Genomic DNA, 25,832 nt, shown 5'->3' with positions numbered 1-25,832 from the left:
TATATATATGGTCATGAGCCTTTTTGCGAATCTCATACACTTGGGCAGCATTCCCAATATGCCCATAAGTCTCTTTGGCGGCACTCCAGATCTGATTGGCTGTCTCCAGAAGCATGAAATTGTCGGACAGATCTAGTAGTATAGATTGCAACAAGTAGGACAACACCATGGCATCATTGGACAGCCACTTCTCTTGCGGAGCCCCAATGGTAGCTGGCGTGGGGTTAGTCCCAAGCATATGGCCAGCCAGCCCTCGACCAGCAATGGTCTAGTAAGTGGTCCGAGACCAATTGAGGTAATTTGTCCCATCGAGTTTGATAGGAGCAGAAAGTGGAAGGAAGTCTGTCCGGGACTGTCCATCCTGCCCAGAGGTTGCAGAAGAGGCATCTGAGCCAGTCATGATGATTCAAGAAATGCTCCAATAAACAAGGCAGCAACACAAGAACTTACTTGCTGAAAAAAGGCAACAACAAAATCCCCTAGAAATCTCCAATGAGATAGGCTGAAATATTGACTGAGTACTCTTCAATGATGATGGAGGAAAGTAAGAAACCCTCAAAAGTCACACCAAACTGAGAAGGAGAACTATAAGGGGCAATTCATCAAACGCTCGGTGAGCACACTTGTATGCTGAAATCAATGAGTGTTGATATCTTGACCAATACTTGGAGGAAGAGCCTCAAATTTGGATCAAACACTATTCTAGTGTTGAAGGATGCTGATTGGTGTAGAAAGACAATTGATAGCAGCTGGCCAAGGGTGCTGATGTGGATCTTCAAGGATGGAAGACTCAATCGCCAATGTTTGGGCAGATTCGATCTTCAAGAGATGAAGACTCCAAAAATCGCAGAAAGTGGCAGCAGCTAATCAGTCCAACAGCATCTTCTAAACCATAATCTGATTGAGTTAGGTAGAGGACAACACAAGATCAATCAATCACCTCATTTGTGCTTCCGTATTGCAGATTTCAGACCAAGAAGAAAGGGAGAAGAAGAAGAAAAAGAAGGTGGAGAAGGTGAAGAGAGGGCTGTTAGAGAGAGGAAGAAACGATGGGGTTAAAGCTGGTTCTAACCCTAGATCAGATTTGCTCTGATACCTTGTTAGAAGAATGAGATAAGAATGGGAGAATGGCTTGAGAATTGTTTCCTTCACTCACAGCCCCTTCATTTATATTTTTCACTTATAAGCAGAATTACAATACTGCCCCTGTATAGCCGACTATGCTTATAACAGGGAATAAACAAGAGAAAGGGTAAAAACCCCAAAATATCCTTATCGGGTTACATAACTCAACATATATATATATATATACATAGGAAGGTAGCTCTTTGATTGAGTTGTAGTTTCCCAGTTTATGACTTTTTCTGTTTTTATGTTAGATACTACAGGAGTCTTTTCTTCTCTTATTTATATAGCATGTACCTATGATGGAGTTTCAGATGTGGAGAATGGATTGGGTTTGTTTGTGTTGTTCCCTTCTCTGCTCTATCTCTCTCTTTCCCTTCCCTCAGGTACAAAATACTTCCCTTTTCTCTTCTTTGTTTCCTGTATTCCCTTTGAGCCTGGTACCAACAGCCCTTCCATATCAGCTTCTATCTCCCTCATTCCCTCTCTTTCTTCCTGATATTTTGGGCAGTTATTCACCACCCTAGGGCAATTCAAACCATAGACTCTTACCCTCACCAGTTTCTCCTATTGTAAGATTGAAGCTTCAGTTTAAGGTTTTAATAAGTGAGTACCACAAGCAAGGATTTCAGAGCTCCTATTCTGTAGTTGTGCTATTACTTGAGTTTCAGGGGCCCCTTGAGTTGGGATTCCATCCCTAAAATCCCAGCCCAACTGGGTCATGTGTGAGGGTATTCTACTCTTTGAAGCAACACCTCCTCCCGCCGCTGGTTTGGTGTCATGAGGCTGAAGACAAACTCTCCTCCCCCCCCCCCTTCTTTATGATATGGTATATTGTGTTCATCTTTCCTTTTTGCCCTCCCCTTTTATCCTTATTCATGTTTTTATCTTTATTTTTGTTGCTTCCAAGAGTACCCCTGATCTATAAATCATAAACCTCTTTATGTCCTTTACTCTTTATCTTTTTGTTTTTTTTGGGCAAAGAAAGCTAAAGCTTAAAAAGGGAACTCAGACCTAAAACAGATTGGTGAGGGCAACAAGCCACTCACTCACCCAAGAGAAATAATAAAATAAGGCTACAGGGGATCTATGAGGCGCACCAAGGGGGTCCTTATCCTATTCGATCGTGTCGGGGGATCTCGGCATATAAGCCAGGCCGATCAAGAGCCACACGGGCCAAAAGAGCCTCCTCCTCTGGCGAAAAGGAGGATGGAATTTTTTGCAAACCCACCCCTAACTCCTTTTCAACCTGATGTTTTTCTACCGCTGCGTCCACCGCCTTAACACCAAGACCTACGTTCCTTTGACTTCGAGTTCTGCCAATAACTGGAGTTTCCAAATGGGAACCCACAAAACCACCTCGAAGAGCATTCCTACGTCCATCACGATTTTTTCGACCCAACACCTGACACCACCCGCCTTGCACCTCCTCTTGATCAGATTGGTCATAACCCGACCCACGAGAACCCGATCTTTGAACTGAATCCACCTCATTAGGCATATTTAAAACGATAGCCCCATCTTGAAAGTGGGAAAAATGCACCGTTGAACTCCCTCCCTCTCTTTGGTTCGGCATCAAAGATTTACCTTGATGCCCCGTCTCAACAGTACCATGTTCTTCAACACATCCGTCAATCTGATCTTCTAGATCGGATTCTGATCCATGACCCAAATCAGACACTGACCCGATTTGAGCATTCAAGACCCCAGAAACGTGAGTGTATCCACTGCCTTCAAATGCCAGCTCATTCTCTTGTAACCCCTCAACGAGATTTCCCATGTGAGGAGAACTCGGGCTGGCTTGAAGCGCAGCCGTGGCTATCCCTTCTTTCTCTCCACTATTAACGAGGCTCCTGACTAAATGGGAAGATTGCACACCTTGAATGGAAAGAGATTGAAAACGTTCCAAATTCAGAGACTTCCTAGCTTGCGAGTTGATTCTATTACCCCTAGAAACCGAGGTAATCCTTTCCACGTACACTGCTCCAGGAACCTCCGCAGCTTTGTCCATGGCGTCCTGCTTAGCTTCATCAAACTTTATATGGCGTCACTTCAAAACCTGATGACAATCTTGCTTGCAATATGCACAACGGCCTAACCCTTCTTCATATATCACCTTTTGAAAAAAGCTAAACACTGTGTTCGAACCAGGTTCATGGTGCTCCACTTGCACCTCCTCTAGGCGCGAGACTGGATCAGACACATTGATTTCCACTAGGATACGGGCAAAATAATCTAGTATACCCTGACGTGTTCGTCGGTCTAACGCAACTGGCCGACCTACTGCTTTCGCAATTGAAAGAAGCACATTCTCGTGCCAATACTCGAGTGGGAGATCTGGGAATCTTACCCAAACAAGTTTTGTTGTAGATTGCTTCTCATGAATATTGAAATCTGGTTTCCAGCGTTGAAGCCCAATCAGTTGAGAACCGATCTTCAAAGGACTTTGGCGCCATATTTCTGCCATATCTCCCTCGCTGTGGAACTGAAATATAACAAATTCTTTTCCCAAAGGATGCATTATCACACCCTGCTGAAGGTTCCATGTCTTTTGCCTCTTGCCGCAGATCATCCAGAGAAATCAAACGGAAATTCACGCAACCAATAAGTGCAAATCGAAAACTCTGCCTTTTTGATTCATACTCCTGTTGAGGAATGACAATCCGTCTAAAGTTTCCTGCCTGAATCGGTTCTGGAAGAGAATCGATTTCAGGCCACGAATTTACTCCCACAACCCTAGCGTAGGATTTCCTAGCCACCATTAGTAGAAGATGTGAGTAATACTTGGAAAATCCCAAGGGTCTCCAGTGCCCATCAACGGCTCCATCCCTCCTTTACTCTTTACCTAGATAGGGACTCTCATTACAGATTGACCTATTTAGGCACTTGGGTGGGCCCATAGCGATCCAAAACGTGATTTTGGAGTCCGGGATTGCATTATTTGGTATCAAAGCCCAACCTGACCATGGAACCGTACATTCTCAAGACCAGGGTTTGTTTTCCCAATAGGAAAATTGTACTTTATTCATGGATAAAGGGCAAAGAGAAAAATCTGTCTCGCTCTGTGGTGACGTTATCGAACACCGACAAAATTATCATTGAATTTGAAAATGATGTTTTCATTGAATTTTAAAATTCTTCTTATTTTGATGGTACTTATTGTGAGGTGTTTGATTCTTTAAAACACATCATCAGATTTGGTTGACAATGGTTGGAAGATCGCCAGGGTGTTCTCGATCTTGAAGCAAATGTAAGTATGTTAAAGCCTTCTCATATACCATGACAGGGTTATAACGTGATAACTTCTTAATGATGGTCGAAGTGATATCCAGTATGCAGCCTCAGGTAAGGGTGTCAATCAGTTCGGTTCCATGCCTTGATGGTGTGAACCAAAACCGAACCGAGAACCGACTCGGTTCTGTAAGTAGAAACCGAATCCGAACCTGCTCGGTTCGGTTCGGTTATGGTTCTAATTCGGTTCTCCAATACGGTTCCAATTCGGTTCTCCAATACAGTTCCATTCTACTAGGCTCTCAATTGCTGTTGCCTTGTTGTGTTCTCAAGAAACTCCATTTGGATAAATAAAATACTCTCAAAACCTTAAAGGAACCCGAAATATTAATAAATAAATAAGAATCTCAAATGAGTTCTCCACTTTCAAATCTTATATTTTAGCTTACCCATCAATAAAGTAAGAGAAACACATCAAAATTATAGTTGCAAAAGGAAAGGTAACACCATAAAAAAAAAAAACTTATAGGGTTTTGGATTTAAGTGTGGTATTCGGTTCGGTTAATACCGACGGTTTTTAAAGTGAACTGAAACCGAACCGAATTAAATGCTCATATACCAAAACCGAATCAAACCGAATTACGGCTCGGTTTAAGTTTCAGTTTCGGTTTGGTTTTGATACCCTTATCCTCAGGATGAGATGAAAGAAGCATGGTACTAAATCTTGTTTCGTTTCGGTGTTTCGGTTTGACCGAAATTTCCAAGATACCGAAATTTTGACGAAATTTCGTCGAAATATGGTATTTTTCTGTGGGTGTAAAATGCCAAAAATGACCGAAATTTTCGAAACGAGATGACCGAAATTTCCGTCTGAAATATTCGAAATATTGCATTTTTTCATATCGGACTTGCGTTTCGTGTCGGACATGTCGAGATACTCAAAATATTCGATATCTCGACCGAAATTTTGTGAGTTTTAGTACATTGGAAAGAAGACAGTGTGATCCCTCAGCCCACTGAAGCAGAAAAGGAAGGAATTGCAAAGGACTCCCAAAACACACCATTCATGACTATATACTGTTCGTGAAGATGAGAAGATGGTATTCGTGATTCCGCCACAATTCTTCGAAGAGAAAGCTCCATTACTTGAAGACTACATTCCAAATGTCCTTGAACTGCCAAAGTTTTATTATGGATTGAAGTTAGACGTACTTCATGCGAAACTCATTCCTCAACTCTAGAAAATTCGAGGTCAAGTTTTTTTTGAGCCGGGGAGAGTTGATGTAGATCGTAGACAAAGAAAATGGCTTGGTTCATTATTGAACCAAATTTTGTGCAATTGAGATTCTTTGTAATTTTAATTACCTTTTTATATGGGAGTTTTAGATAGACTTAGATACAGAAGAAGGTAGCTCTTTGATTGAGTTGTATTTTCCCAGTGTAAGACTTGTTAGCTAAACTGAGAATGAGAGAATGACTTGAGTGAGTTGTGACTCTCCTCAGTCCCTCTATATAGATTTCATTAATTAGGACAGAATTACAAGTATACCGTCCATAGCTGACTATGATAGCTAAGAAGAGAAATAAAGAAACAAAATAACAAAGGAAATGTCCAAAGTACCCTTATCGGGTTACATAACTCAACACTCCCCCCTCAAGTTGGTGCATATATATCATGCATGACCAACTTGACTAAACTAGGATGAAACAACTTTCCACTTAGCCCTTTGGTAAAGACATCTGCAAGTTGATCTCCTAACTTCACAAAGGGTATACAGATGTGCCCACTTTCTAACTTTTCCTTGATGAAGTGTCTGTCGATCTCCACATGCTTAGTACGATCATGTTGCACTGGATTGTGAGCAATGCTGATTGCCGCTTTGTTATCACTAAACATCATTGGATGATGAACAGAACCACGAAAATCTTGGAGCAAACTCTGAAGCCATAATAGTTCACATATGCTCTGGGTCATGGCGCGGAATTCTACTTCAGCACTGGACCTAGCCACCACATTTTGCTTTTTACTTCGCCACGTGACAAAGTTACCTCCGACAAAGGTACAATAGCCTGAAGTGGACTTTCTGTCAAGGTTACCACCCCAGTCAGCATCTGTGTAAGCCTCAATACGGAGATGATCATGTGGAGATAAGAGAATCCCTTTCCCTGGAGCTGACTTCAAGTAGTGGAGATTACGAAGAACAGCAGCCATATAGGTGGAGTAGGGATCATGCATGAACTGACTAACCAAACTAATAGCAAATGCAATGTCTGGTCTCGTGTGGGAAAGATAGATCAGTTTTTCCACCAACCTTTGATAGCACCCCTTATCAACTGGATCACCATCCTTCTCTTGTAGTCGAGTAGTAGCCTCTAAAGGGGGTGTCACATGGGTGACATCCTAACAAACCAGTCTCTGAAAGTAAGTCTAGGACATATTTCCTTTGGGAGAGGAAGATGCCTTTGGGAGAACGGGCAACTTCAATCCCAAGAAAGTACTTGAGCTATCCTAGGTCCTTGATTTCAAATTCTCGGCCCAAGAATATCTTTAGGTGAGAGACTTCCTCTGCATCATTGCCAGTCGCCACTATGTCATCGACATAGACTATGAGAAGTGTAACCTTATCTCCATTCCACTTTATGAACAAGGTATGATCGGCATTGCCCGGTTTGTATCCTACAGAGATCGCTTTATAGAACCTGCCAAACCAAGCCCGAGGAGATTGTTTCAGCCCAGATAATGCCCTCTTCAGTCTGCAAACCTTCCCATGAGTCTTGTCACAAGAAAAATCTGGTGGGACCTCCATATAGACTTCCTCCTCCAGTTCTCCATGAAGGAATGCATTTTTCACATCCAATTGCTGCGAATCTCAGCTAAGATTGACAGCATATGATAGCAAAACCCGAGCGGTGTTCAACTTTGCCACTGGGGCAAATGTCTCCTGATAATCAATGCCATAGGTCTAGGTAAAGCCCTTGGCCACCAGCCTGGCCTTATATCTGTCTACTGTTCCATCAGGCTTCTGCTTGACAACAAACACCCATTTGCAACCCACTATTTTCTTGCCTGAAGGAAGAGCCACCAGCTCCCATGTCTCATTTTTTGATAGGGTCGTCATCTCTTCCAACATGGCTGTCTTCCACTTTGGATCTACTATTGCCTCCTGCCATTTTTTAGGAATAGAAACAGAGGAAAAAGAGGACACAAATGCATAATAGGAATGGGACAAAGCATCAGAGGAAACAAAATTGGTGATAGGATGTTAGGTGCAAGATCTAACGCCCTTACGGGTAGCAATAGGTAAATCAAGAGAGGATCCTTACCAGGCAACGCAGCGGAATCTGGATTTGGATTGGGTTCTGATGATTGGAGAAGTTGTACAGTAGTGGTGATCTCAACATGCTTTTTGTGTTTCCGGCTGAAGACTTGATCCATAGGAATTTGACTCACAGGTCTTCGTTTCCCCTGAATAGGAGGCACACTAGAGACTGGAGCTTCTGGAGGAGAAGGAGGCTCCCCCTGAGTAGGAGCTAGATCTAGATACGGAGGAGGCTCCCCTTGAGTAGGAGCTGGTAGAAGATCAGGCACATCTTCAAACACTGGATCATGCTCCCCCTGAAGAGGTGGCTGAGGATAGTATGCCAAGGACTCATGGAAGACAATGTCCATGGTAACAAATGTATGCTGAGAAGGGGGATGATAACATTTGTATCCTTTTTGGGTAGCAAAGTAGCCCAAAAAAATACACCGGATGCTCTGAGGATCAAGCTTACCATGAAGGTGATGATTGCGAGCATAGCAAACACAACCAAAGATTTTTGGGGGGACCACAAAGGAGGAAGAACCTTGAAGGAGGTCAACAGGAGTACGCCCATCAAAGACAAGAGTAGGCATACGGTTAATGAGGTAGGCAGCAGTGAGTATAGCATCACTCTAATATTGAGGAGGCACCTGCCGTGCAAACATAATGGCCCGAGCCACTTCTAAAAGGTGTCGATTTTTCCTTTCGGCGACTCCATTCTGGGCAGGGGTGTCTACATAGCTGGTTTGATGGATGATGCCATTCTCAGCCAAATAGGTTTGGAATTGACCTTCCATGTATTCTCTACCATTATCACTCCAGAGAATTTTTAATTTGGCATTGAATTGGGTCTGAATCATACAATGGAATAGCTGGAAACATCGAAAAACCTTACTTTTGTGTTACATCATATACACCCAAGTGATCCGAGTAAAGCAGTCAATGAAGGAAACAAACCATCTATAGCCAGAAATAGAAATACAACGGGTAAGGCCCCACACATCAGTATGAACTAAAGCAAAAGGAGAAGTACTTCCTTTATTGATTGGAGAGTAAGTAGAACGAGTCTACTTGGCCAAGACACAGGCTTCACATAAAAACTCATCCTTGTTATAATCCAAGCCGACAATGCCATAGATGGAGATCCGAAGAAGTTGTTGAATATAACTGATAAGCCGAAGAAGAAATTGGTGGTGGACAAGTCTGACCCGTGTCGAGTATGTAGAGACCACCATGTACCTTACCACCCCCCAATTGTGTGGCCTTTCTCCAGATCCTGTATGACATAATGAGAAGGAAAGAAGGTTATTTTGCAGTTCAAATCTATAGTTAGACTACTAATGGAGAGAAGATTAGTAAGAAAGGAAGGAACATACAAAACAGAATTTAGGGTAATGGTAGGAGAGTAGTGAATAGAACCCTTTCCAGGAATGGGAGAAAGGGAACCGTTCGCCGCTCGAACAGTATCTGTACCAGAACAAGGAGATTAATGATGAAATGCATGAGAGGAGCCAGTCATGTGGTAAGTGGCACCGGAGTCTATGATCCAAGGACTGGAGACTGCCAATGCACAATGACTATCGACCGGAATACCTGAGACAAAGTAAGAACCAGAAGAGGCAGATGATGTAGGTGTCGTGGAAGGTGCAGCGGAAGATGGTTGGAGCAAACGACGGAGAGCAAGTAGCTCATCTTGAGTAAAACCAGTGTCAGTAGAGGGGACTATAGCAGTAGGAGCAGAAGCTTCAGTCAGACAAGTCTTCGGTTTGAGCTTCCCTTGGCCTCGTTTTGCCTCGAAATCAGCAGGCTTCCTATGTAGCTTCCAACACTGAGCCTTGGTGTGATAGGGCCTGTGGCAATGCTCACACTTGACAGGCTCTTTGGAGGCAACATTACCACTGTCAGTAGTGGTAATAGGAGTAGGGCCTGCAGTAGTCTGTAGGGCAGACCTAGCAACACTAGGAGCTTGTAACATCGCAGCCCGACGAGTCTCCTCTGTATGAATCATGGCGAACTGCTCCAGTGTAGGAAAGGGAGACTGGTTCAGCACTTGCATTCTAATAGGGTCATACTCCACATTTAGACCGGCCAAGAAGTCGTACACATGGATACTATTGACATGTTTATGGTAGGCAACAACATCAATAGGTGTAGAGGGCTGATAAGCGGAGTAATGATCCAATTGCTGCCACAAGCTCTTGAGTGTAGCATAGTATGTAGAGACAGACAACTCCTTCTAAGTGAGCTCATTAGCTTTCTTGCGAATCTCATACACTTGGGTAGCATTCCCAACACGCCCATAAGTCTCCTTGGCAGCACTTCAGATCTGATGAGCTGTCTCCAGAAGCATGAAATTGTCGGACAGATCTGGTTATATAGATTGCAGCAGGTAAGACATCACCATGGCATCATTGGACAGCCACTTCTCTTGCGGAGACCCAGCTAGTGGCATAGGGTTGGTCCCAAGGATATGGCCAGTCAGCCCTCGACCAGCAATGGTCAAATAGGTGGTCTGAGACCTCTTGAGATAGTTGGAACCATCAAGCTTGATTGGAGCTAAAAAAAGGAAGGAGGTCTGTCCGAGGCTGCCCATCTTGCCCAGAGGTTGTAGAAGAGGCATCTGAACCTGTCATTGAAGCAGCCCAACAAGGAAGGAAGACCCTATGCACTTAACCAAGAGAAGGGAGATAATCGATCTCAAGAGGCAATTTATCAAACACCTGGTAGGCACTCTTGAAAAAACACAGAATTTGCGGCTGAAATTAAGGTTGAAGATTGTTCTTGATGGTAGTAAGCAACTCCGAAAGAATCAGCACCAACAAGAAGTTCAGCAGCTCTAATCAAGAAAAGTCGATTAGAGTTCAGGTTTTGAAAAAAAAAAAAAAACTGAAAAAGAAGATCCATTAGGGTAGGATCTTCAAGGGAGAATGGAAATAAATGATGGCTGCTGATTAGGAATGAAGGAAAAGGATCTTGAATGCAAAGGGCTCTCCTCCAAAGCAACCAGCAGCAAAAAAAAAAGGAAACCTAAACCCAAAAGTCGATAAATTTCAGGGTTTTGAAAACGCCTGAAAAAAAAGGATCGATTGGAATAAAGGGCTGATCAGAAGGGTTTGAAGGATGGATAGATGCTGTGAATGTGTTGCAGGTGAAGATCCAATAGAGGGAAGAAGGGCCTATAAGAGAAAGTAGGCTAAATCTTCAAGGATTTGGAACTCTTCAGTACCGCAGAGAAGGAGGCAGCATCTATCGAACAGAAAAGTGTCAAAACATAAGAGAAAAAAAGGAGGTAGGGTTGAGGGCAGCAACTAGATCATAAGATCACCTCATTAGTGCTGTCCTAAGGTGAAGGATGGAAACCAAGAGAAGGAGAGAAGAAAGGGAAAAGAGAAGGGAAGAGATGGAGGGTTTGGGAGATTGGATCAGAATAGGGTTAGGTCTGATACCATGTTAGCTGAACTGAGAATGAGAGAATGACTTGAGTGAGTTGTGACTCTCCTCAGTCCCTCTATATAGATTTCATTAATTAGAACAGAATTACAAATATACCCTCCATAGCTGACTATGATAGCTAAGAAGAGAAATAAAGAAACAAAATAACAAAGAAAATGCCCAAAGTACCCTTATCGGGTTACATAACTCAAGAAGACTTTTTCTATTTCTGGCCCGGGCAGTGATGTAGATCGAAGCACAAAGAAGAAAATAGCAAAAATAAAATTCAGGAGAAGTTACTGTTCACGTGAATAGTGCTGCGGGCCCACCTTGACAGCTGGCTTGTAGGAGAATTGTTGAGATTCTTTCAATCTTCTAATTTGATTAGTTTCTATTTTCAAAATTAGAAAGAATATTTCATTGCAAATTGCAATAGAGTCTTAGGTAGTTTCTAATTTCAGATTTAGAAAGTAGGCTTACCTTTATTTTAGAAGTTTCTATTTCTTAGTTCCTAATTTTAGAACATTGTCAATTTAAGTTTCTAAGTTTTGTAAATTGAGGAGCAAGTTATTGCTGCCTATTTATATGTAAGGCTTTTAGAAGCCAAGGAAACGATTTGAGTAGTTGAATGAAAAAAAATTGCTTTGAAGCAAATGATTCTCTTGTCCAAAGGCTGTGACATTAAGGGCTGGGAGGCCTGGCTTAGAGAGCCAAAATCCTAGGGCTAATAGGAACCTGGCTGTGAGAGCCAAATCCTCTATATCCCTTTCTTCTTCTTCTTCTTCTTATCATTTTTATGTTCTTCATATGTAACAGAAAAGTAGCAATAAAAAGAAAATAGAGTTGCAGTTTTAATTTGTTCTTTTCATTGTATCAATCCTGCTGCAAGCCTGCTATCGATCTCCCACTGGTTTCCCTGGTTCGAGGTCGACTTTGCATTAGGCAGCTTGGCTGTTGTTCCCTTCAATGCTCTCTCTCCCTTCCCTTAGGTACGAAATACTTCCCTATTCACTTTCTTCTTTCCTCTTCTCTTCCTCCTCATTTCTCTTCTTTGCTGTTTCCCCTTTGGGTTCCCAAAACCATATACCCTTGGTACCGTGCTCCAGTGGTACCAACAGCCCTTCCATATCAGCTCCTATCTCCCTCATTCCCCCCCACTTCTCCTATCTCCCTCATCCCCTCCCCTCTTTTCTTCCTTATATTTTGGGCAGTTATTCACCAACCTTGGGAAATTCAAAACCACAGACTCTTACCCTTGACCCATAGTTGTCAAGGCGTCGCCTAGGTGACCAAGCGTCCAGGTGCCATGACAACTATGCTTTGACCAGTTTCTCCTATTGTAAGATTGAAGCACAATTTTCAGGTTTCAATAGGTGAGTACCGCAAACAAGGATTTCAGAGTTCCTATTCTGTTGTTAGGGTTGTTGTGTGGTTGTGCTATTACCTGAATTTTAGAGGCCCTTGAATAGCGATTCCATCCCTAAAATTCCAGCCCAATTGGGTCATATGTGAGGGAGTTCTACTCTTTGAAGCAACTCCTCCTCCCACCACCGATTTGGTGTCGTGAGGTTGAAGACAACCTCTCCTTGCCCCCTCTTTACGATATACTATGCTGTGTCCACTTCCTTTTTTGCCCTCCCCTTCTATCCTTATTTTTGTGCTGCTTCCAAGAGTACCCCTGATCTATAAATTGTGAACCCCTTTATGTTCTTTACTCATTACATACCAAGTAACCCCTTGAGAAATCTGGTTAATTACTGGATTGCCATTCCTATCAAATATTGACCAATTTCGGAAGTTAGGTGGGCCCATAGCAATCCAAAACAAAGTGTTCGAACCCAGGATTGCATAACCTTTGTTCTTTTGTTCAGGTAACATGAGGATGTATATTAATGTATGAAAACCTGGAAAACTCATACATTATAGCATTAAAAAGACAATGTTTGTCAGATGCAGAAAATACTTGTACAAAAGAATGACAAATAGCTTCGAATAAGTACGAAGGTGAAAGCATTAAACTTCTTAAGATTGAAGACCAACTAACCTGTAGAGACACATAATATTTCCCAATCCCCCCCCCCCCCAATTACCAACAAATGGCAAAAGGCAAAATTTTAATGATGCATCTTAAAGGATGAAAATATAAATAGAATTTTATTGTTTATAAACTGACAAGTTATTATTATTTGTAGTCAACTTCTATAGTTCTATTTATTGATGAATTTCTATTATTTTTTATCTAATTTACCATTTATTTGTGAGATGGTGCAGGTTAGAAGAAATAAAAGAACAAGGAGCAGGCCAGAAATCACCGTGGGAGAAATAATGCAAATACAAAAAGTTGAACGGAAAAATAGGATTCGTGTAGCCAACCCCATAGTTGGGATAAGGCTTCATTGAGTTGAGTTGAGTTGGATTGAGTCGAGTTGGGTTGTATTCTAATAAAACTTCATTTTCATCCTGAAACTAGGGATGGGACATGAACAAACCCTCATCCACGCTCACATGAAAATGGACATGCACATACATATCCACATGTAAACGCATGATCAATATATGCGCACACACGCACACACACACGCACACACACATACACACACACATACATGCACGTCTACAAACAGAAGTTCAAAGACACAGAGACACAAAAATATACATGCATATGCAGACACAAGCACCCAATCACCTGCACACCCACACAGAGGGCAAATTTCTGGGGTGGGTTGTATTTGCATGAACCCCCTCCCACTTGAAACTATGTAGAGAAGTAAGACAAACTAATCCCTCGAGTTTCAATAATTATTGTAATATGTTGTGGGTTTTTAGAGAGCAGTGATTCTCGTAGGATAGTTTTTGGTCATTTGGAAAGAAAAAAAAAGAAGAAGAAGAAGAGAAATATGCTTGTCCCACCCACAACAACAACAACAACAACAGCAACATAGCCTTATCCCACCTAAATAGGGTAGGCTACATGGATCTTAGCTCTCCAATCAGCAAAATAATGATTAAATGGAAGTCTCAATGTCATTAGATCTTCTTCATAATTTCTAAATGAAACAAATTAATCTCCAGATAACAAATATAGAAAAGCTTTCATTCCAACAGTTACCTGGTGAAGGTCTGCATATGTAATCTTTGGATGCTTTGCCTTCACTTCTTCTGACCTCAGGAAAAGATAAAAAATGAACAAGATGTTAAGAGGAAAATATTTGAGAGAGAAATATTGTTGTTAAGAGGAATTTAAATTCAAAAGTTCCAGCGAAGAAATTCTAATTGAAACAACTTTTTGGCCTCTAATACTCAAACTGAGTCAAGTTAGCATACTAATAAAAATGAACAAGATGCTGCAAGCCTGCAAGAACAAAAATTATTTCATATGGGAAAGTCAATTCAACCATTAGCTAATAAATGGATGTTACAAAGGATGCATAAGAACAGGATGGAACTAGCTATGAGTGTCATGCACCCATTAAGGAATGAAGGAGTACTATCAGAAGGTTTGATGTGATTTGACAAGAACCAGAAAATAAAAAAGACAAGGAGAAGAGTTGCATAATGGGTGCATTCTCGTACTCGAGTCAAACTGATGGATTGTGGTTACACCAACACAATAGAAAGGGAATGGAGTCTCACTACCATATTGGAAGTCTCAGCCCTCAAAACGGAGCAGAAAAAGATTCAAAGAAATTGACTCTCCACAGAGAAGGAAAGGGAGGCAGAGAGCATAGTTGTCACAGCGTCTAGGTGACCCAAGGCGTTGGATGGTGCCTGGACACAAGGCAACACCAACAAGGTGCCAGCCAAAGCAACCAAGGCATCTGGACACCTAGGCAACACCTTGACAACTATGGCACAGAGAAACAATGATATTTATAGATGTAGCTAGGGTTACCTGGGCTCAGCAAGGTTCTCAAATGCATGATGGATCCCATATTCCAGAAATCCATCTATGAATATTGTGATTTGTGACCTCAATACCTCATTTCATGTTGTACAAACCTAAGGGTCAACTTTAATACACCTACTGTGCTTTCTTTCTTAAAATGGGAAAAGTATTCATGATATCTTTGTTTTGCTATTTTTATATTTAAAATAGAAAAATCTGTTTGTCAACAACAAAAATAATTGCTGAAAATCAGCATTCAGCATCCCTGGTTGAAAATCACTTCCCATGTGGTCAATATGAGATGTATGAATATGACCATGATATGCGCCCAAGCCCTTCAACCATCATATATTGTGGGGCTATAACATATAGTAAACCTGCTATATAGTGAGACGACATCCGTGGTAATGTAGCCATTCCAGATCTTAATCTTCCAAATACATCTTCTGTTCCTTTACTCAATTATTCGAAGTCAAAGTTGAAAGAATTAGAAGGGAGGTGGGTGAGAGGAATTGAGAAACTAAAAGGCATTCCCTTGTTTGATGGAGAACTGTTCTCTGTGAAAATTAGAACAAACAAAATGGCCGGTGAGTAGAAGATGATGATAGCTTATTATGTCTAGAATTTGCAGAACTCAACATTGAGCTTTTGCTTCTTTTTTTTTTTTTCTTTTCTGAATCTGATGCAACCATTCCAGATAGATCGCAGTTTAGAGAGAGAAAGGTAGGGGGAATGAACCATGTTGGTTCGGCTTGTCTCCAAACTTCAACCCTAGCAAAGTTGGGAGAAAGATGTAAGGAAAGAAAAGAATGATTCGTAACAGCTTTGTCATGAGTTATTTTTATTTGCCAGAATCCCAACATGCCCTTACTAATAAAATCTTCATTTTAAATGCACCATCAAAAGCAGAAGACACACAAAGCTAGTTTTGTTTCCTTGTCTATAAAGGTATGTTTCTTTTGTACTTAAAAAAAAATGTATTCTTTATCTGTTCTGAAAGAAAACAGAAACAAACTCCAACAAAAAATGTTGTTTTTAAGAGCAAAATTGTTTTCCCATCAGCTGAAAATGAAAAAGTAACCAACCATTCCTTTTCTTTTCTTTTCCTTTTTTATTATTATTATTATTATTATTTTTTTTTGGGGGGGGGGATGTAACCCAGCCACCCATAAATATTTTTTCAACCCACTTAGGTGGCAATCCAGATCTTCATCTTTGTAACCGATCAGAGGGTGGGATACGAGGGGAATATATGGGTTCCTAACCAAGTAGGTGGGGTGGAGTCGAACGCGCGACCCCGTAGGACTTAGGCCAGCGCTCTCCTGAATCTGGCTGCCTCTATCACGCCAAAGGCTCTTCCCTGTATCCCGAATCATAATTGGATTACGTTAGAAAAATATTTATGGATGACCATATGAATGTATAGACCAGATTGAGGATAATATATATTAACTGAATTGTAAACAAGAACACCATGTGACAGGATATCCATTCGGGCAAAGTTTATCTGGTCAGTCCACCTGGAGAAGCCCGAGCAGGATAGCTGTTTGGCACAAAATAACTGCCCAAATATTGTGGACAGGTAGACCATAAGGTCCTCTACTCACATATCAAGAGCTCCATTAGAATTGGGCAAGTGGCAGAATTAAGCTCGGAAAATCCTGGAATACCAATAAAGTATACAACAAGATATGGACTATGGAGAGGATGCATAGCGATCCAAACCATGCATTATTCGAATTAAATTGCCACATCATCCAGCCATGTAGCACAACTAGGTGAACTGTCGAGAGCTTTCTCTAGACAGGACCATGTTTTGTCAATTTTCCCAAAATATTTCCTTCATTCAATTATCCACTTGACCCAGTGGTGCAATCCTGGGTCTTGCAACCTTGCCTTGGGATTGCTATGGGCCCACAAAAATACTAAATAACTCAAATTAAGAGTTCAGCGGCAAAACTGTAAATATTATGAACAGTTGATCTTTTTGGAATATAAAACAGAATCAGGAGTGAGCTGGAAGCAATTGTTTAAGTAAAGGGTATTCCTGGAAACTGAGAGGGAAGCGCTGATTCGAGTGGAAGGATGAGAAAGGGAGGATCAAAGCACACACACTCCCACCGTGAGAATCAATCTCAGTTCCAATTCAATAATATCTAAAGAAAAATAAAGACTCCTAAAAATAGAACCACTAATTGATCTTTCTCAGACTAGAAAACAAACTCAAACAAGAAAATAGGAAACTAATAACTCAAAGCAAATCCCCTACGTAGCTAATTCCTACAAAATAAAATATAATAAAATAAAAGATTACAATGGTATCTCCTAACAACACCCTTTGGACCAAAAGCCAGTTTTGGGTCCAGTTCGTCTCGATCTGGGATTCTAGATCAGATCATGTCGGTCAAGCCATGATATGACTACTGCATCAACTCTCTTCCTCTGAAAAGAACTCGTCTCCGTCGAGTTTGGATAAGGACCAAGGACACCATCTAAGTCAACTTGTTGGAGGAGAGGAAAACGATCCTGCTGTCTGCTTAAGCATAATGGTCGAGAGGTCCTTAGCGGGAATGAGCTTCATCTCGACACCATCAGTATTCTCAATTCTCATAACCACAATGTTGTACCTTCTTGTCAAAGAACCATGGTCGACCAAGGAGGATGTGACAAACCTTTAGAGTTAGAGCGTCACATTACACTATATTAGTCAACCCACCAATAGAATATGTGAGTAAACACCGATCGTCGATTTTAAGATTAGTGTTGTTCACCCAAGCAACCTTGTAAGGATTAGGATGTGTGATGTAAATTGGCTGTCTTAAACCAGTCGCAGGTGCAGGGATTCTTCCCTACACTAGCAGTAGAGTAGTATCGGGTAGGTTTAGGGATTCTGTTAGAACCGTAGAGGTATTCTGGACATATTCTTGTTTCTATTATGTTTCTATTATATGGGCTTTAGTCCCACATTGCTTATTTGTAATTCTATCCTCTATTTTCAATAATATAAATAAAGAGCTTGGGGTGATCATTAATCATCCGAGCCTTACTCTAATTCTAAATCTGTTAACATGGTATCAAAGCAGGTTATGAATTAGGGACCTTCCCCTTCTCGATTTTTTTTTCCCCCCTTCGATTTTCTTTCTTCTTCTCTTCTTCTTCTTCTTCTTCTTTTTCTTCTTCTTCTTCTTCCTCTAGCTTGATCCCCTTGCTTCCATTCTCCCACTAGGGCAGCACTGATAAGGTGATCTACAGATCCAGACGCTGCCCTCAATTACCTCTTCCCATGCTGAAATTTTGTGATCGATAGGAAAGAAAACATACCTGTCTGCGATATTTGGAACTTCAGTTTTTTGGATTGTGTTAACAGCCTTGGGAATGAATGCTTGGATGATCTAGATCGATCAACCAGCCTCTTATTTATAATAAAATCAAATTACAGCTAAAGTATGAATCCCCCCAATCCTATTCCTATTAGGAATTCCCACTATAACTAGGAATCCCAAATAGAGATCGGATAGAAGGAAAAAACAGGAAAAAACAACTAAAACATAAACTAAATAAAACAAATAACTGAAACCAACAAGGACTAAGTTACCCCTATCGAGTAAAGTAGCCAATCTCAACACTCCCCCTCAAGTTGGAGCAAAGATGTCGATCATGCCCAACTTGACTATATTGGGATGAAACAACTTCCCAGACAATCCCTTGGTGAAGATATCTGCAAGTTGATTAGTAGATGTCACAAAGGGAATGCAAATCAACCCTCCTTCTAACTTCTCTTTGATGAAATGCTTATCCACCTCAACATGCTTGGTATGATCATGTTGTACAGGGTTGTGTGCTATGCTGATTGCAGCCTTGTTGTCACAGTACAACATCATATGAAGACGAATAGGAACACCAAGATCTTGTAGCAACCCTTTAAGCCAGAGTAACTCACAAATACCCTGTGCCATAGCTCGAAACTCAGCTTCGGCACTAGAACGAGCAACAACATTTTGCTTCTTGCTACGCCACGTGACAAGATTTCCACCTACAAAAGAGCAATACCCAGAAATAGATTTGCGATCTGCAGAACCAGCCCAATTAGCATCAGTGTATGCTTCTATCCGTAGATGACCATGCGTAGACAACAGAATTCCTTTTCCAGGAGCTGACTTCAAATAGTGCAAGATACGAAGAACAGCCTCCATATGAGAAAAGTAGGGATCATGCATAAACTAGCTCACAGTACTCACGGCGACAGCAATGTCAGGACGAGTGTGTGAAAGATAAATCAGCTTCCCTACAAGCCTTTGGTAACGGTCTTTATCGACAGGCTCACCCTCTTTCTCCTTGAGTCGAACAATAGGATCCATAGGAACATCTGAAGGACGACAGCCTAGCAACCCGGTCTCAGCCAATAAGTCTAGGACATACTTCCTCTGGGAGAGAAAAATGCCTTTAGAAGATCTGGCTACTTCAATTCCAAGGAAGTATCGTAGTTTCCCTAGATCTTTAATCTCAAATTCTAGTCCAAGGAAGGTCTTCAGCCGTCTGATCTCATCACCATCATTGCCAGTAACCACTATATCATCAACGTGGACTATAAGAACAGTGAGTTTTTCACCAGCCCTCTTTATAAAGAATGTGTGATCAGCATTACTCTGCTTATAGCCCACATAAATCATGGCCTTGTGGAACCGGCCAAACCTTGCTCGAGGTGACTACTTCAGCCCATAAAGTACACGCTTCAGTCTACACACTTTTCCTTGGTTTCTGTCACAAGAGAACCCTGGTGGAATGTCCATATACACCTCCTCATCCAGTGTTCCATTTAGGAATGCATTTTTTACATCTAGCTGCTGCAAATCCCATCCAAGGTTAACTACACAAGATAATAACACACGAACAGTATTTAACTTTGCAACAGGTGCAAAAGTTTTCTGGTAATCAATGTCGTATGTCTGAGTAAATCCCTTGGCCACGAATCGTGCCTTATATCTATCCACAGTGCCATCCACCTTCTGTTTCACCACAAAAACCCATTTACATCCAACGGTTTTCTTCCCAGGTGGAAGAACCACAAGCTCCCATGTGTTATTTTTCTTCAAAGCTTCCATTTCTTCCATCATAGCTGCCTTCCACTTTCCATCTGATAAAGCTTCCTGCCAATTGTTAGGAATACGAACAGAAGAAAGAGAGGAAACAAAGGCACGAAAAGATGGGGAAAGGGAATCATAAGAAACAACATGAGATATGGGATGCTGAGTACAAGTTCTGACACCTTTGCGAAGAGCAATAGGTAAGTCAGGAATATTACCAGGTGGAGAGACAGGTTCTAGATCCGGGTTCGGCAATTGGATGGGTACTAGAGCAACAGTTGATTGAACCTGCTTATGTTTCCTTGCATAGGTCTTCACATTACTGTCATCAATCCTCCACTGAAATTCACTAATAGTCCTCTGGATAGGAGTCTGGACCGGGGTAGATTGCTCCCCCTGAATAGAAATGGTCTCCCCCTGTATAGGAACCTCTCCCCCTAACTCAGGGGGAGTACTAGGGGCAGGCCGAACTGGTTCAGACTCGTGGTAAACAGACTGAAGTGGAGGTGGAGAGTCACTAGTCAGCACATCTTCACTAACACTCTCCCCCTAAAGAGGTAGGGACACATAATAAGGAACACTTTCATGAAAGACAACATCCATGCTGACAAAAGTCCTGCGGGATGGGGGGCAATAACATTTGTACCCCTTCTGCGTAGCAAAGTAACCCAAGAAAATGCAACGGAGACTACGTGGGTAAAGTTTACCAGGGGACCTTGTATCTCGGGCATAACAAACGCAGCCAAACACCTTAGGTGGGACGATAAAGGAAGAAGAGCCAAGTAATAGCTCAATAGGGGCTTTGGAAAGAAGAACCCGACTGGGCAGCCTATTAATTAAATAGGTTGCAGTAAGGACAGCATCCCCCCAATAAAGGGAAGGGACATTGCGAGCAAACATAAGGGCCCTAGCCACCTCCAAGAGGTGGCGGTTTTTTCGCTCAGCTACACCATTTTGGGTCGGAGTGTCGACATAGCTGGTCTGATGGAGGATTCCATGGACAGCAAGGTATTTTTGGAACTGACCTTCCATATACTCTTTCCCATTGTCACTCCTCAAAATTTTAAGAGTGGCAGCAAATTGGGTCTTAATCAATTGATGAAAGTGCTGAAAACATGAAAAAACTTCATTTTTTGTGTGCATAAGGTATACCCAAGTGAACCTAGAATAGCAGTCAATGAAAGTGGCATACCACCGATGGCCAGTCAGGGAAGTTTCCTACTAGGCCCCCACACATCAGTATGAACAATATGAATAAGGAAGAGGATCGTTTATTAGAAATAGGATAAGTTGAATGTGTCTGTTTAGCCAAGACACAAGGCTCACAAAAAAAGTCTTCCTTATTACAATCTTTAACTAATGCTGGAAATAAATTTGATAAAGTACCTAAGGGGGAATGGCCTAGTCTAGAGTGTCATTTATGTCTTTCAGAAGAGAAAGATGTTGAAGATAAAGCCTGAGTAGGTGTAGGATCGCCATCAAGCAGGTACAATCCGCCGTGCACCTTACCGGATCCAATCGTCTTCCCCGAGTCCAGTTCCTGAAAAACGCAGTGAGTGGGAAAAAAGGTTACTTTACAATTCAGGGATTTAGTGATACGGCTAATGGAAAGAAGGTTAGTTGTAAATTTGGGAATATGCAACACGGATGACAGTGTAAGGGAAGAAGAACAACCAATGGATCCTTTCCCTGAGATGAAGGAGAGGGACCCATCTGCAATTTTGACTTTATCCTTACCAGAAGCAGGAGAATATGTATTAAAAAGACTAGAAGAACCTGTCATGTGATCAGTAGCACCGGAGTCTATGATCCATGGAGTGGATACTACTGATGCACAATGACCAGCAAAAGAAATACCTGTACGGGCAAAGAAGGAACCTAAATTAGCAGCAGACGTAGTAGAGGCAGCAGATGTGTTCACCATACGACGCAAAGCTTGGAGTTCTTCCTGGGAGAAACCAATGTCAGCAGTGGGAGTTGGAGCTACACTTTCAGTGTGATTGGCTTTGTTTTTAGACTTAGCACGACCACGTTTGGCCTCAAAATCAGCAGGCTTCCCATGTAATTTCCAACACTGAGCCTTAGCGTGATATGGTTTGTGACAATGCTCACACTTCACAGGCTCTTTGGTAGTAGTAGTAGAAGTAGCAACACTGTGAGGCTGATCTCTCAACTTTGGAGTAATCATCATGGCAGCCCTTCGTGTCTCTTCACTGTGAACATAAGAAAAGGTCTCCTCTAGAGTGGGGAAAGGAACCCAACCAAGGACTTGCACCCGAATAGGGTCATAGTCATCATTAAGGCCAGCCAGGAAATCATAGACACGGAATTGGTCTACATAAGTGTGGTAGGCAGTAATATCAGTAGTAGTAGTTGGCTGAAACCGAGCATAGTGATCCAATTGCTGCCATAAACACTTGAGGGCAGCATAGTATTTGGTGACAAACATCTCCTTCTGAGTAGTGGTTTGGAGTGCATTCTTGATTTCATAAACCTGAGCACCACTACCTGAACGACCATAAGTGCCCTTGACAGCTGTCCATATCTGTGTAGCAGTGTCAAGGAGAAGCTACTGACTAGAGAGGTCAGTGGTCATAGAGTTCAGAACAAAGGACATTACCATTGCATCATTGGCAGCCCATTTAGTACGAGCAGCACCTTCTTCAGTAGGCTGTTTGGTGGTGCCAGTAAGATGGCCAGTGAGTCCCCTACCAGCCACTGTTAGGGATAATGATCTGGCCCAAATTAAGTAGTTTGTACCATCAAGCTTAATGGCAGCAGCATAGGGAAGAAAATCAGATCTAGTTTGATCTCCTCCAGAAGTAGCAGTAGTCATCTCTGAGTCTCCCATGATTCAGCCAGGCAGAAAAAATCAGATCTTCAAAAAGAACCTGATTCGAATGTGAATGATGGGTTTTGAAATTGCAGAATTTTCAACCGTCAAAATGGGCAGAAACCTTGGTCAAGTTTCCCTCTAATAGTAGGGAAGATAGCTTCCAAATATTAGCTCTTTCTGATGAGCCAATAAAAAGCCCTAAATTTTGACATATTTAGGAAAAACATCTGATCGCAGAAACCTGATTGCAGAACTTGATTGCAGAAACAAATTGCAGGACTGGTTCTAAACCAATCCTGCAGTCTTCAAACAAGGACTGGTGTAGACCAATAAGGGCAGGAATCAATCTCCATAAGTGCAGAAATCAAACTTCAGTTGAAAGAATAGCTCGATCTCCAAGGATGGAAAATCCTGCCGGCAGATTTAGGTCACACCACTATTCTTCGATCTTCAATGAGGTGACATTGAGGGCAGCAACTGAATTTGCATTAGATCACCTCATAGTTGCTACCCTGATGGAGAGAAAGAGGCCGAGAGTGGTGGAGAGAAAAGAAAAAAGGAAAAAACAGAAACCGAAAAGGGGGAAGACCAGAAAAACAGAGAAAACTGAGAAAAAAGAGAGGGGAGAGAACCAGAAATCGAGAAAAGCTGTTCTTAGATCAGAGTTGGCTTTGATACCATGTTAACAGCCTTGGGAATGAATGCTTGGATGATCTAGATCGATCAACCAGCCTCTTATTTATAATAAAATCAAATTACAGCTAAAGTATGAATCCCCCCAATCCTATTCCTATTAGGAATTCCCACTATAACTAGGAATCCCCAATAGAGATCGGATAGAAGGAAAAAACAGGAAAAAACAACTAAAACATAAACTAAATAAAACAAATAACTGAAACCAACAAGGACTAAGTTACCCCTATCGGGTAAAGTAGCCAATCTCAACAGATTGTTTTCATCTCTACTACAAGGGACCAATCCTCCTTTTTGAAGACCAAGAACTGCAGCAGTCTCTCTCCTCAGGGACTGTTCCTATCTTCCCTTGCATTCAAGACCTCCTAAGATCAATTTTTCACAAAATCAGGGTTTTTTTCAAAACCATGACAATTTTCGATCTAAGAGTTTGTGACGTCTATTGGTGCTGATTTTTTGAAGGCTGGTTCTCCACTTATAAAGACAGATTCAGCTCCAATTTGAGCCTCAACAATTCAGTTTTTGGGCCTTTTCTTCCCTATATCAATTTCAGCCAAACAGGGTTTTTTTTTTCAAAACCCTAAAAAAATCGATCTAGGGGCTACACTTGTCTCCTGTTGCTGATTTTTGGAGACACGTATTCTCCCATTGAAAGGGGATTCTCCTCCAATTTTCAGCCCTTAATTTGAATGATTTCTTGGGTTTCTTATCACCACCACAGCCCTCCTCTGCGATTTGGGTTTTTTGGCTGCATTATGGGTGACTCTGAAGTCTCTACTGGCACCTCTACTGCTGATGGGCTTGGTAGGAATGACAACCGTGATCTCCTCCCTAATCCTATCAAACTGGATGGGAGCAATTATTTGATCTGGCCTCATTCGGCATACTTTGCTATTGCTGGCCGTGGGCTTACTGGCCATATTGATGGTACTATCATCATGCCGACTGCCCCTGGCACTCTCTTAACCAGATGGATCTCAAACAATGGTATACTTATGTCCTATTTGATTGGCTCAATGCAATCAGACCTTGCCGATGGTTTTCTTCTCCTTGATACAGCCCATCAGATTTGGTCTGCTTGCAAGGAGACATATGGGCAACTCGGTAATGATGCACAGGTGTATGAACTCCGGAAGAAGGCCAATAATACTACTCAGGGGGAGTTATCTGTCTCCAAATACTATACTACTTTGTACAGTCTCTGGCAGCAACTGGACCATTTTTCTGATTACCATCCCACTACAGCTGCTGATATCACTGCATAAAAGAAGCATCTGGACAAAACTAGGGTGTATGATTTTTTGGCTGGTTTGAACATGGAGTATGACCAGATTCGTGTTCAAGTACTAGGTCATTCCCCTTTTCCCACACTTGAACAATCCAATGCATTGTCTCCTCTGAAGAGAACCGTCGGGCTGCTATGCTCCACCCTCCAGTCTACTGCCCAGGCTACCCCTGCACCTGTCGGACATGTTTCTCTTGGTGATTCTACTACAGGGACTATTACTTGTGAGCATTGTCACAAGCCTTACCACACCAAAGAGAAGTGTTGGAAGCTTCACGAGAAGCCAGCTGACTTTGAGGCAAAACGGGCTTCCAAGAAGACGACAAAAAAAAAAAGGCAAATCACTCTGAATCTATTCCTACAGCCCCGGCTACTAACACTGGTCTATCCCAGGATGATCTACAGGCTTTCCTACGAGTGCTAAGGTCTTCCGCTGTTGCTGCCTCTACTACATTAGCTCCTGCCACCTCTTCTACTCCTTCAGGTTCACACTTTGCCCAGTCAAGTAATCCATTTGGTGGTCATTGTGCTTTTGTAGCTTTCATCCTTGGATCATAGATTTTGGGGCTACGGATCACATGACCGGTTCCTTTAGCTATTCCATCGGTACTCCCACTTCTGGGAAAGACAAGGTCAAAGTAGCTGATAGTTGGTTCCCTGTCCTCCATATCTGGAAAAGGAATCATCAACTACACTTCCTCCCTTACTTTGTCTTTGGTTTTGCATATTCCTAATTTTACTACTAACCTTCTTTCCATTAGTAGTTTTACTCGTGATCTTAACTATAAAGTGACCTTTTTTCCTTCCCATTATGTGTTTCAGGATCTGGCCTCTGGGAAGACAATTGGATTGGGTAAAGTGCATGGTGGCTTGTACCTGCTTGATGATGGTTGTCTCACTCCACCCCCGTTACCATCTCCACATCAGAACTCCATAGTCTCTTCTGAAATTTACTAGT

At 41.9% G+C, this 25,832-nt stretch overlaps 1 protein-coding gene across 1 annotated transcript in view; it reads right to left on the bottom strand.

Annotated features, from left to right (window-relative positions):
• The window catches only part of LOC122647513 (L-ascorbate peroxidase 3-like), a 48,839-nt gene that overhangs the window by 8,355 nt on the left and 14,652 nt on the right, over window positions 1-25,832 (bottom strand). The window contains exon 4 of the mRNA XM_043840904.1: window positions 14,200-14,249. Within this exon, the coding sequence (XP_043696839.1) occupies window positions 14,200-14,249 (50 nt within the window). The remainder of the gene's footprint in view (window positions 1-14,199; window positions 14,250-25,832) is intronic.

Source organism: Telopea speciosissima, unplaced genomic scaffold, assembly GCF_018873765.1.
Source record: "Telopea speciosissima isolate NSW1024214 ecotype Mountain lineage unplaced genomic scaffold, Tspe_v1 Tspe_v1.0070, whole genome shotgun sequence".
Taxonomy (NCBI): Eukaryota; Viridiplantae; Streptophyta; class Magnoliopsida; order Proteales; family Proteaceae; genus Telopea; species Telopea speciosissima.
Note: the sequence above shows the minus strand (reverse complement) of the source record. Positions and strands in the feature narration are given on the sequence as shown.